This window comes from Anomaloglossus baeobatrachus, chromosome 1 (assembly GCF_048569485.1).
Source record: "Anomaloglossus baeobatrachus isolate aAnoBae1 chromosome 1, aAnoBae1.hap1, whole genome shotgun sequence".
Classification (NCBI taxonomy): Eukaryota; Metazoa; Chordata; class Amphibia; order Anura; family Aromobatidae; genus Anomaloglossus; species Anomaloglossus baeobatrachus.
In genome coordinates this window covers 910443768-910457768 of record NC_134353.1, presented here as the reverse complement: position 1 = coordinate 910457768, position 14001 = coordinate 910443768, and the positions used below count along the sequence as shown (strand labels likewise).

Sequence of the window (14001 nt, the reverse complement as noted above, 5' to 3'; positions counted from 1 at the left end):
GGCGGAGTCAGGACTCGACAAAGCGCTATACAGCGCAAAACAGGCTGTCGTCCGCTCCTCGCCCCTGCACTCCTCTCTCCCCCTTCACTGCTCCTGTATATGTCTGCAACCGCAGAATAAAAGGTTTTGTGTAACTGACAGAGTGAGCTGCCACCTTGTTCTTCTATATGCTGGATCTATAAGAAGATTGTCACCACCCTGAGACTGAGCTTCACAGTGGCCAAGATCATACAGAGGTTTAACAAGACAGCTTCCTTTCAGAACAGGTCTCGCCATGGTCGACTACAGAAGTTGAGTGCATATGGTCAGCGTCATATCCAGAGGTCGTCTTTTTAGAATAGACGTATGAGTGCTGCCAGCATTGTTGCAGAGGTGGGAGGTTCATTTGTCAGTGCTCAGACCAAAAGCCACACACTGCATCACATTGGTCTGCATGGCTGTCATCCCAGAAGGAAGCCTCTTCGAACGATGATGCACATAAAAGCTGCAAACAGTTTGCAGAAGGCAAGCAGACTAAGGAAATGGATTACTGGAACCATGTCCTGAAATCTGATGAGACCAAGATAAACTTATTTAGTTCAGATGGTGTTGCGCGTTTGTGGCGGGAACCAGGGGCGGAGGACGTGTCATATCTTCAGAGTTGTCCCATGGAAAAATATAATAAAATATTTACAAAAATTTGAGAGGTGGATTTCTTTTTCTGATATACGGTATAGCAAACCTATTTTTATTTTATTTATTCCCCCAAGAAACATATGCTTCGCCCCATTGTATAGGCCTTACCCCTACTGCACTCAAAATGATCCTAAAATAATACCCTTGAATTAGGAAGTCTTCAAATAAAAACAAGCCTCTTTATTAGACCCCAGTTATTTATTTTGACCCTCATACAGCACCACAGCTGTTCATGCAGTGGTTTCCCTTGTTCTTATCAGATTGTGCACATTGTTGAGTCAGACTAAAAGTTGTAAAATCACAAAGGATCACATATAGAAACAAGTAGTAAAGAAGCACAAATGCAAACCATCCATAGTATGTGTTACACCTTATATTCCTCAAAATCACCCCCCACCTTTTATTCTGATAATGTAATATAATAATAATTCACTTATATAGCGCCATTAATTCTACAATGCTTTTCATACATTGGCAACTTTTAAAACCTCTATGGCATTCTCTCAAGTAACTCTATCAAGTGTTCTTGGGGAATCGCTTTTCATGAGCAAGGGTGCCATGTTAGAGTCAATTTGTGGAGTCATCGGCCTGTAGAAAGTGTTTTGTGACCATCAAGTGTATTTTGCAGAGGCCGTGTTGATACACAGCTCCATACAGAGATCCTCCCTATTCCTCAACTGTTGTAAGCAATATTTAGCAAGAACGATTCAACTAAGTAAAGTGAAATAATATTCCATCATTACTTTTAAGTCGTGATGGTCAATCAGTCTGGAATATTACTAGAACCTTTAAGGTATCCTCAAGTGCATGGTGAAAACCATTAATCACATTGATAAAACTGTCTCTCATGAGGACTGCAGCATTAAAGGAAGACCGATAATTACCTCTACTGCAGAGGATAAGTTCGTTCGTTACCAGCCTCAGACATTGCAAATTCATAGCACCTTATAAATGATTCACATGCATCAAGTAGCAGAGGAAACATTATTTGTACAGAGGAGACTGTGAGAAGAAGGCCTTCATGGTTGAATTGCTGCATAAGAAGCAACTAAGAACCTTAAACAGGATGTGGAGATTTGTTTGCAAGGACTGGACATTACTATAGTCCGATGAGTCAAAATTAGAGATTTTTGGTACCAGTCTCTGTCTTTGTGAGATGCTGAAAAGGTGACGAGAGTTTGTGAGATGACATGGCCTCCACAATTACCGACCCTAACTCAATTGAGATAGTTTGGGATAAGTTGGATGCAGAGTTAAGAGCTCAGCACTTGGAGAACTCCTTCAAGGCTGTTGGAAGATAATCCAGTTGATACCTGATGAAGCCTCTTGGAGAATGCCAGGAAGTTGCAAAACAGTCATCAAAATAAAGGGGGGTATCTTTGAGGAATTTAAAGTTTAACACATATTTTGGTTTCACTCGTGTTTCTTTACTCCTTGTTTCCATATGTGTTCCTTTGTGCTTTTAACTTCCTTAAGTCTGAATCTACAATGTGCACACTCTAATAAGAACAAGGAAAGCCATGGAATTAAAAGGTGTGTCCAAACTTTTACCTGGTACCGTATTCTCAGACCATTTATATGGGTCACACCTCCACCTATCATGCTCCCAAAATAGCACAAAAATAATGCCCTTAGAATAAAATAAAAGAACTGTTTGCGAAACCCAATCTTAGTATATATATATATATATATATATATATATATAATAAATGTAGGAGAATTGGGATCCAGCAAAAGGATGAAATTTCACCAGAATTTTAAAAAACTTCTCCTTTATTGATCCATTATATCATATAAAAGTATGAGGAACTGCAATCAAGTAATAGCACTCCAGCAAGGGACTACATGTTTCAGCACTATGTGCCTTCTTCACGGTCCTACTTAAACTGAACTTTATGGTGAGCTGGCTACATGTTTTCTACATTGTTTGACTATATACCGTGTGTGTGTATACATATATATATATATATATATATATATATATATATATATATATAATGTATATATATATATATTGTCCCTCTATATAAGCCGCACCGCCTCATATCATATTCCGCAGATAATTCCCTTGAATTGAGAAGATATCAAAATTAATACATACCTATTAATGAGACCCAATTTATTAATTTTTTCCCCACGTATGCCTTGCCCCTTTATGTAGACCACATCTCATATATTGTTCTCTTGTACATGTCTTCCAATTTAATGACCTCGAATTAAAAAGACCCTAAAATTAGACCCAATCTAAACATTCCTGCCCTCCCAAATTCATTTAGACCTGAAAGAGACTTCTGAACCCCCAAAACAGATTTTAAACTCCATAAGGCTGCATTTATATTGCGTTGGTCCAGGCTGCTCTCCATCTTCCAGTTGCATTTTTATTGGACTGAAGACAGATATCATTGCTGCCTCCAAAAATTAGAGGAGAATGTTCGGTATTTAGAGGAGAACGGATGGTGCCTTCAGTTTCTGTCAATAAGACTCCCGCTCTCCCCGTCCTCTTTCCGATAATTACTCTACCAAGCCGTTCTCAGAACATTGGCATACCGACTGTAGTGAATTTCCTTTGCCCATATGTGCTAGATTCGCAGCGCAGGATATAGTACAGTCATAAAATCTGCAATCAAGACTGCGAGAGCTGGAGGAAGCAGCCAGTCGGTGCATGACAAATCTGCTGAAACGTATGCTTTGTGGACTATTGTATGGCAGCGTGACAGCTTACCGATTACTACTTTCTTCAACACAGTTTTATTGCTTTTAATTTTCGAGCTACTTTCGATGAGCGCAGGAATGTATATATATATATTTTTTTTTTACTCCGCAAAATAAAATTGAAAAGCTTAGTCATCAAAGGAAATGTACAAACCAAGAAATAAGAATATTTATTGACTGTTTACTGTCAAAATTAGAACACATTACTTGTGGGTAAAAATCTGTCATTTCCCTCCCTTGAAACATTATTAAATTTATTATTCATTTAGAAGCATACCGTCTATAGTTATTAAACCTTTAAAGAGTAGATACATTTTTGCTGTCATTTTTTTATATAAGTTTTGTGACCTTTAATTTTGCGTAGGTCGGTGAGGAGCCAGTTCCTAAAACCCACTGATCTTTTCAAAAGACGCCTGACCGAGCACGTGCAAAGAGTGACTGTAGATCATGCACACTTCTAAGCGGTATTGTGAGCAATCAGTCACGCCCCACTGATCTGCTCGTAATTTAAAGAAATCTGTCACCAAGTTTTTGCTATGTAAGCTGAAGACAGCATGCTGCAAGGGTTGAAACATAGGATTCATGGTTGCCTGTCTTGCCAAGGTCCGATCTGTTGTTTATTTGCTATGTTTCTTTAACCAGCAGGACTACAAAGTCATGCACACAGCAGTCCGTCACGCCCCTTCTTCTGATTGGCACTTCACTGTCCATGTACAATCAATATTGAGAGCCAGGTGTGGGCGGGACAGCTCCCTGGGCTCAGCTACATGGCTAAATCTAAAATTTCTGATTGTGTCAGAACAGCTGCACCCAGTAATGTAAGTGATAAATTGTTGGATTCAGGATCTCTTTGCCTAGATTATGCTGTTCTCAGATGAGGAAGCAAAAACCTGCTGACAGATTTCCATTAAATGGCCTGCAACAAATAAAAAAAAACATATACGTTTAGTATAGCTTTAAAGGAAAGATTACAGCAATTATACTTATTAGGCCCTGTGCGCACTAAAAAATGGAATTTTCTTAAGAAAATTCTGCAGGCTCTTAAAGATTTCCGCACCTGCGGCAAAAAAATGCAAAACGTCCGCACCGATATCCGCATGCGGTATGTTGCGTATTGGTGCATATTTGGTGCAGAATTGCCACAGGTTGTTCCCTGCGGGATTTCACAGTTCTCCCCGCTCCTGCTATCCGTGGTGCTGAAGTCTCAGGGCCGTGATTTTTTTCCCGCGCAGCTGCCTCCGGCGCTCTGCTGTTTGCGGGTCAGCTGTGCACTGCATAACTGCATATGCATGAGCCGGTCTGGAAGCAGGAGAGCAGTGTCCGGGGGCAGCCTCGCAGGAGAAGGTGAGTATAAGATCAGCAGTGACTTCAGTCAGCTGATGTGCAGTGACCGCTGGAGTCCTCCACCTGTCACTGCAAAGCACATCAGTGAAGTCACCGCTGATCCCGGCAGCTCACTTCACTTGCGTCCTGACCCTCACAGTGAGCAGTCATGGTCTATGGCGCTCACTGTGAGTGCCTAGTGTACCAGAGCTGGAAGCGTCGTGGGACATCTTGTGGATTACGTCAGACCTGGAGGGCTGTTATTAGGGGTTAGTAAAGTTGTGAAAGAGGGGGCTTTTTTTGTCTTTTATTTCAAATAAAGGATTTTTGGGGTGTTTGTGCTCATTTACTTTCACTTACAGTTTAGTGATGAGGGGGTGTCATATAGACGCCTGCCATCACTAAACTAGGACTAAAGGGTGCTTTACACGCTGCGACATCACTACCGATATATCGTCGGGGTCACGTCGTTAGTGACGCACATCCGGCGCCGGTAGCGACATCGCAGCGTGTGACACCAAGGAGCGACGATCAATGATCGCAAAATTGTTCAAAAACGGTGATCGTTGACACGTCGCTCCTTTCCTTAATATCGCTGCTGCCACAGGTACAATGTTGTTCGTCGTTCCTGAGGCATCACACATCGCTGTGTGTGACACCGCAGGAACGACGAACATCTCCTTACCTGTCCACCGGCTATGCGGAAGGAAGGAGGTGGGCGGGATGTTCGTCCCGATCATCTCCGCCCCTCCGCTTCTATTGGCCGGCCGCTTAGTGACGTCGCTATGACGCTGAATGCCCCTCCCCCTTGAAGGAGGGATTGTTCGGCGGTCATAGCGACGTTGCTGTCAAGGTATGTGCGTGCGATAATGTTCGCTACGGCAGCAATCGCCAAATGTCGCACGAGCGACGGGGCGGGTGCTATCGCACACGACATCGCTAGCTATCGCTAGCGATGTCGCAGCGTGTACAGCACCCTTTAGTGGCAGCTATGGGCTGCTGCCATTAACTCCTTCATTACCCCGATTGCCACCGCATCACAGCAACGGGAAGAGCTGGAAAAAGTCCGGGACTGTCGCATCTAATGGATGCGGCAATTCCGGTCGGCTGCTGGCTGATATTTTAGGCTGAGGGGCTCCCCATAACGTGGGGCTCCCCAGCCTGAGAATACCAGCCCCCAGCTGTGAGGCTTTATTCTGGCTGGTTATCAAAATTGGGGGGGACCGCACGCCGTTTTTTTTTTTTTTAATTATTTATTCTACGGTATGCCATAGACCCGCCCACTGGCGGCTGTGATTTGTTGCTGTCACTCAGCGTGGGGGTGTGTCTGCCTGCAACCAATCACAGCCACCGGTGAGCAGGGAAGGAGTGAATACGAGATTGAATGATGAGCCGGCTCTGGAAGATGAAAGAGTCGCCGCGGGAGCAGTGTAACAGCCGACCGGTCATCGGTGAGTATGAAGCGCTTGCTCCTACGCCTTTGGGGCAGATTCTGTTCCCCATAAACTTCATATGGGTAGCAGCATCTGGCCAGATACCGGGGATCAATCCTCCGCCGACCCAGAGTCAGCGGGTGATTGATCTGCCAGCCCTCGAAAACGCAGGGACCTGCGGAAAAGAAGTAACATGGAATTTGTTTTGCTGCGGGAATCCCGCAGCAAAACATGCAGCTGTCAAAATCCACATAGTGCGCACAGCATTTTTTTTTTTTTCCCATAGGATTTGCTGGTGAATCACTGCAGAGATGTTATGAACATTTTCTGCAGCGAAACATGCAGCAAATCCGCAGGAAATCCGCGGCAAAATCCGGCAAGTGCGCACAGGGCCTTATGCAAATATTTTATTTTTTTTTTAAGTTATTAAAAGTTGTCAAGAATTTTTATTTAATTATATTTTTTTGACTAAAACATATTTTATTTTTCTTCACATTAAAAGGAGTCCATCACCCCGAGTGTTGTAGGAGACTTAAGGGGGATTTACACGCAACGATATCGCTAGTGAGCGTACCCGCCCCCATTGTTTGTGCTTCACGGGCAAATCGCTGCCCGTGGCGCACAAAATCGTTAGCAGTCATCACACGGACTTACCTGCCTAGCGATGTCGCTGTGACCGGCGAACCGCCTCCTTTCTAAGTGGTCGGTTCTTGCGGCGTCATAGCGGCGTCACTAAGCGGCCGCCCAATAGAAGCGGAGGGGCGGAGATGAGCGGCCGTAACATCCCGCCCACCTCCTTCCTTCCTCATTGCCGGCGGCCGCAGGTAAGCTGTAGTTTGTCGTTCCTGAGGTGTCACACGTAGCGATGTGTGCTGCCTCGGGAATGACGAACAACCTGCGTCCTCAACAATCAACAATTTTTTTGAAAATGAACGACGTGTCAACGATCAATGATAAGGGGAGTGTTTTTGTTCGTTAACGGCTGTTCGTTGGTGTCACACGCAACGACGTCGCTAACGATGCCGGATGTGTGTCACGGAATCCGTGACCCCAGTGATATATCGTTAGATACGTCGTTGCGTGTAACAGAGCCTTTAGACAGCCGCTATACCAACCATATCACTCTATTACTGGTGCAGCGCCTGAGAAAATAACATATGCAAATGAAGGGTCTCTTCTGACGCCTCTCACTGCACTTCTGGGTGTATTCATGTAGCGAGCGGTGTCAGAAGAAAGAAGACTGGAAGGAGAGTGCACCGGACGGACGCAGCATGCAAACGCACCCGCACACACGCCGGCAGCAGTCGCAGTGCTCAATCTTGGGAAACGAGCATGGTCTATCAGAAACGGAGGATGGGCCCAATATGCAAAGAGTCATTACTGTGCAGCATACTCTTAGCCACACCAAGGGTGCACTGTAGACCCCTCATTTGCCGTATAGTGCCAATATGGTTGTTATAGGATATTGGGGCTAAGTCCTCTTCAACTCTGTATAACCTATTTCAAATATATTTTGGGGATGACAGACTCCCAATAGGCAGCGAATGCAAATATTTACAGACACTTTTTAGCATTAAATAACATTTGAGTGTCTGTACACATCTATTCACAGAATACAGACTACAAAGAAGGTACCTGTAATCTGCTAATGGTACTAGAAGGGAACGTGAATGGGACCTGCCAGTACGTTATTACATCTGAAAGTCATGGAATGGCCGTACAAGCGCTTTTACTACCATGAACATTATACTTTTTTGTGTAGCGATGCGATGCGATGCCAATTATGAGAATATTATCCTACTGGAGAGTTTAGCAAATCTCAAATTTTTTTGGGCAAATTCACTCAATTTTGGAGGAAAATTTGATTTTCATGCAATAATTTGGATGCAAATTGAACCGGCCAGGAAGGGATAAAACAAAAATCTTATACTGCCCTCTTCTGTATCTGTCCCACAGCCACTGAACCTCCGATTTGCTCGTCCGTCTACTGTCTTTTATCTTCTCTCTGCCTTCCAGCTGGCTCTCCCATTCACTAGACCCCACTCCATCACATGGGGCACAATGCACGTCAATGACGTGGCAATATAAGTCCTAGGGAATGGAAGACCTCACTGGAATTTAAAATAGAAGAGATGATCAGAGGATCGGCAGTGGTAGGACAGTTACGAGGAGAGCGGAGAAGAACCTGTTCTTGCCCACTATGATCCAGCAAATTGGTGGTCAGGCAGCTGTCATTTTACTGGACGTGCCCAAAGTGAATATAAAAAAAAAAATCGGATTCTGATGAATGTAATCCTTTAATAAAGTTCAAAGCGATTTCAATGTGCTTAAAAATGATTGCTTATTTCTCGAAGAAGACATATACAAACCAGGCTGAAAGTGCCGTGGGAAGCGTGAACACACTTGCATGACACAGTCCGAGAAGGAGGAGCAGCTGAACTTGTTGTCGGCAGTTGATTTTGTGGTATCCACCTCCAGCTTTGTATTGTAATCCTGCCTCGAATGATGAGATGAGCGTCAACCCTGTCCTCGAAAAGTTACAGGAAGTGTCAGTCTGTTGTGAGAGCTCTGGAGGGAAAACTGCAACATTTCAGGATTGATTTTTAGTATAGATGGTGAGGACAATAAAACATACCTCCTTTCCCAAAAATTTTTGTTAGATACAAAACTGTTATATAAAGAAAATATCCTTTTTTTAACGTCCGATTCTTTCTAACCTGAATGCCCACATGAATGATGCATTATTCCAGCCATCACTCATCACCTCCTGATTTTCCTGCCACGGGCGTGTATCATAAATGACAGCTCCCGTGAGGACGGTTTTCATCTGATATCGTGTTTGTCTGCTCCTCTAGATAAACCCAGTAATGTCTTCAGTAAAAAAATAAAATAAAATGACCTTTTAGAGAAGATCTGATTTTCTTATCTGGATTAGGAGGACATGTTGATCTGCTATTATGTTGAAGGGTACAAAGGTCTAATTTAGCAAAGTTCAGAGAAATGTCTGCCCCCGGAGGCTCAGAAATGAATCCCGTGAAGTCTAAGGGTCACTTTAGTCCATTATCGGAGGATTTTTGGCTTTCATGTCCAGAACGTCTGAAGATCGACTACAGAAATGCCCAATATCTTATCTTTTGTAAAATTAACTACATATAGGAGTATCTGCTTATTCCTGGCCTGTGGGGTGGGAGGATTTTTGACATTCTGATGGCCCCATACACATCTCAATAATATACAAACCCTCCGATCATCTGCTTTGTATAGGGGACACCCAAGTGTTCCCCAAGAGATCGTGTCGGGGATGATATACTGCCATCAGAGGTGTTTGTCAGCTATGTACTCTGCTTATCCCAGTGAAAATACATGCATGATAGGCTTAGTGCGTCACTCTAGGACCCCCTTCATGTTACAAGAACTGAGGTCCCAAAGAATCCTGAATAGTGAGCATGCTTCATTCCCTTTTATATTGCTTCTCATACATGCTCAATACTGCTCTATTTAAACAGGGGACTTTTAGCCCCCCATTCTTGGTTTCAGTGGGGGGGGATTTTATCAGCTGCATTCCCAGCAATCAAAGATTTATCATTGGACCTATGAATGATAAATGCAGTTTAGCTGAAAGTATATCTAAAAGATGGAACATCATTTTCAAGGGAATCTCACCAGGATTTTTCTACCTCATCTAAGAACGGCATAATGTAGAGGCATAGACCCTGATTTCCGCAATGTGTCACTTACTGGATGCTTACTGCAGTTTTGATAAAATCAGTGTTTTATCTGCGGCAGATCTAGCAGTTCTGTGAATGCCGATCTCTGTATAACCTCGCCAACATCACTGATTGGTAGATTTTTGATTACACTGTGCATAGGCAGAAAGCTGCCAATCAGTAGTAGGGGCGGGGTTATAGAGAGCTCATAAATATAGAGGACTGTATGGCAGCAGGTTTACTAGTCCTCTAGAGATGATCTCCTGCTGATTAAAATTTGTGACTTTATGAAAATAAATGCAAGCAGCTTTCATGATGACTACGGGATAACAGGGAACCAGGGCTCCTAAGCTGACCCTCAAGGTTGGGGGCCCTTTGCTAATCCTAACCTCAGAGATACTCCTAATTGTGGAGAGGCCTGAGTCTTCTTCCTGGTCCTGCTCCTGAGCCGCCCTGATCTTATTCCCTCTCCCCAGGGACGGACAAGAGAGGAGTATGTTTGAAAACCACAGAAATAGATAGTTTTGGTTTCCTGTGTCTGTCTCTCAGCATGCATACACAAGTATAAGACAGTAAGAGATTAGGAGGAAAACAAGAGCAGGAAGTTAACAAGACAATGGCGGTAAACTTTAACTACTCCAAGCAAAAAGCAACACTTTCACCAGAAAGTCTGGGACACCAAAGCTCACAGACCAACACAGAAAAAACTATAGCTGGCATGGGTAGAAGATTTCATCCAGCATAAATAGGAGGGGAGCAGATGTGATTGACTTCCACACCACATGTGATCAAAGGAGCCTAACAAGCAGACTACCAGGGATTAACTCCTGCTAAATTGCCTATGATTTAGCACACAGCAGGTTGATGCCCGAATCTGCCTGTGTTGATCCCAAACAGTAGAGGAACCATCGGGCGAAGTGTCAGAATCTGCAATGTGAATAGAGGCTGACGCTGCCATGACAGTTGGTAAAGTTTGTGCAAAACCCGTTGTGTGATAGCAGCACAGTAAGCAACACATCGATGGAATCAGGGTATGAGTCTTTACATTATGCTGATCTCAAATTAGGTGACAAATTCCTATTTTAAAGGGTTTTCCGGTATAATTAGGTTTTGGGGTTTTTTTATGTTGTCCATTCTAGTAGGAAAATAGTTTTTGATTGAGCATTCTTTAACCCCTTCATTGTACACAGCTGCAATATACATGAAGCCTCAGCCCCCTTCACTCTCCTGCTGTACGCATTGTACCCATAGGGTAGTTTGGAGTCAAGATGAACCGCTGCTGAGGAATGTAAGCACGAGTAAAGGGGATTCCTATTTTCACAAAACCCTAATGTGATCTTGACAGTGGAGCATAGAGCATCACTTTAGCGGTTCTCCTGAATTACCATGAAATAAGTAAACGATAGATTTGCATTGCATTTATTTTTTGATATGAGAAAGTATTTGGTAGTAAAAACTGATACACGGAGCAAATACTGATGAAAATGTGATCAAAAAGGACGATGAAACACTAGATGAACAGATTTCTGCCCATAAGTGAACGCTGATTGACTGCACTCGTTGATCGCCATAAAGCTGCTTTTCTCATGCATCACTTGCCACCTTTAATTGTACATAAGTGGCGGGCTTACATAAATTCTGCCTAATAATGATACATAGCACTGCGATCTGTGTAATTAATCTGTGTGTGTGCGCTCTGTAGCCTGCTAGTATTATGTATACACCGAAGGGGAAAAAAAATTAAAATCTTTCGGTTACACCACCGTATAAATCACATATTAAATTGCATTTTTCAAAAGCTTCTTTTAGAAAAGGTCAATAAATGAATTTCCCTTTCGGCTTATTTAAGCGCATTAAAATTGAGAATAGAAGTCATTTACAGCCTATTTGTGGATGTAATGGATGATCATTTCCTGAATTTATTTTATTTTATTTATTTATTTTTTACAGTACTGGAGAAGATAGAGGGAAATATTCTCTGCTTTGTGGAACGTGAAGAATCCAAATCTAGAAGGAAAATGGGTGGAAAAAAGGCAAAATTTCACATCAGACTATGCAGATACTGTCCTGTGCGCCGGACGTTGACAATGGACGTTGAGAAATCTTTCTATCCTGCCGGTGAGGATGAGCGGAAGAAATACGGAAGTTATTTACCATCAATTCCAGGCATAAAACAAAGGCAAAAGGAATCATTGTGGATTTAAACAAAAAAATATTTAGAAAAATGTTGGCTTTTTATTATTTTTGTTTTTGTTTTTTTATATACACATTATTGTTCTCACTCAACAACGATGACGATCGGCTCAGCTCCTTCCAAAGCAGTGATAACATCCTAAGATAATTTACAGCCTGACCCTTCGAGATCACTTATCCGTTAATGGGCGCCATTAAATATTAACAAGTGGCGGTCGTAAAGCAGCAAAATATGATGCTGTATGTAAACAGGAAATATGCTGCGTCGGTCGGGAGCCGTCTACGAGGACAGCAGACGTCATAAATTCTGGATATTATCCTAAATGGTTATCGCTTCTCTGATCGCTTTTATCTGAAGGAAAACAAGAGTCCTGCTCTCAGCTAAAACCTGTATTTATTCTCCCAACGTGAGATTTCAATATGTCATTTCCGAGTGGACGCAGAACACCCGATCTCTGAGCAGTCGACAGAGAAATCGCAATGGTATCTCCAGCCATGTATCCTGTAGGCACCGATATTGGGTCATGTGTAGGTGCACCTTCTGGCACAAGTGTCTGCATTTAAAGAACCCTGTATTACAAAAGGAAATAATAAAAAAAAACTACTATATCTGTAACGGATATTTGTTTCAGTGTTACTCTCCCTTAGACACTGTATCTTTTCTATATATACAAGTAAATTTTATGTTTAAATGTGTTGATTCATCTTGTTCAACAAACCACTCCTCTGATCCTTGCTTGTTGGTGGAAGGTTCATTCTTGCCTTGTTTGTCCAAAAGTAAGACAGTCTTATACTTTTTTTTTTTTGCCCCCAAAAAAAGTGCTAGGGCTTATTCTTGGGGAAAACACGGTTGGGGGTAAATTTATCCCCAAAAAAGCAGACTCCACCTTCTCAGGAAAATCATACTTACCAGGCCCCGGACGTCTGCGTCACTCCCAGGTTCTACTGCGATCTTCAGCAGGTGCTCTCAGCAGGTATGCTCCATGCGGTCCTCCCCTGCTTCTGGCCAACACACTCACACACATCAGATGCATACACACACACTCACTCACCGTATCCGGCAATACTGATTGCTTCCAGCCAGCAGGGGAAGATGGGACGCAGTGCAGTGGAACGCATCGATGCATTCCACCGCAGGTCCTCTCTGCATTCTACCGCACTGCGTCCCAGGTTTCTCTTTCGGCGGGAAGCAATGGGTATCACCTGATGTGGTGAGTGTGTGTGTGCGATCTGATGTGTGATTGTGTGCGTGATCTGATGTGTGCACGATCTGATATGTGATTTTGTGTGCGATCTAAGTGTGATCTGATGTGTGTGGCTGTGCAATCAATGCAGGTCCTCCCGTTCGGGGTCTGGTGGGTATTATTGCTGGGTTTTCTGTCTTCTTTCTTCTCTCTTTTGGGGGTGTCTGCTGTCTATAATGAAGTGTCCTGCAGTATTCTCTAACTTTTTTAGCTGCATGTACACTTCATTATTGAACCGCAACTAAGGCTCATTTTCGGGGTAGGGCTTATAATTTGTCTTACATTGAATATGCTGAAAATTCCTGCTAGGACTTCTTGTTGGGGGAGGGCTTATTTTTGGAAAAAACGGTCATTTTTTGGTAATTTGAGCCATTGGCATTGCCGTGCCGCTTCCTGATTTGTGCATTACCTTTGAAGCATCAGAAGAGCCATGGGGCACTCAAGCTGGCCTTCTCGTGATCACATAAGCTTCAGAGCAGCGCTCACAAGCTCTACAGCAAAGAGCTGCTAAGCACTGTACTCCTTGCCTTGAAGACTGTCCACTGCTGATACACAGCGGTTGTGGCCTGTAACAAAAGCATTGAGCAATAAACAAAAGTAAAAGTTCCTCCATTCGTATCAACGGGGAGAAAAATATTTAATTAATAAATGGCCGAGGTTTTTATAAGTAATTTGCATATTTACCCATTGAAGATGATGAGGCAATCAACGTTT

The 14001-nt window shown here is 43.1% G+C and overlaps 1 protein-coding gene across 2 annotated transcripts in view; it reads left to right on the top strand.

Moving 5' to 3' along the window:
• The window catches only part of PIK3C3 (phosphatidylinositol 3-kinase catalytic subunit type 3), a 323893-nt gene extending 311230 nt beyond the window's left edge, over nt 1-12663 (top strand). For both annotated transcript variants that reach the window (XM_075327579.1, XM_075327571.1), the window contains one exon: nt 11801-12663. In XM_075327579.1, the coding sequence (XP_075183694.1) occupies nt 11801-11815 (15 nt within the window). In that variant the 3' untranslated portion in view covers nt 11816-12663. The remainder of the gene's footprint in view (nt 1-11800) is intronic.
• Nucleotides 12664-14001: the final 1338 nt, after the last annotated feature.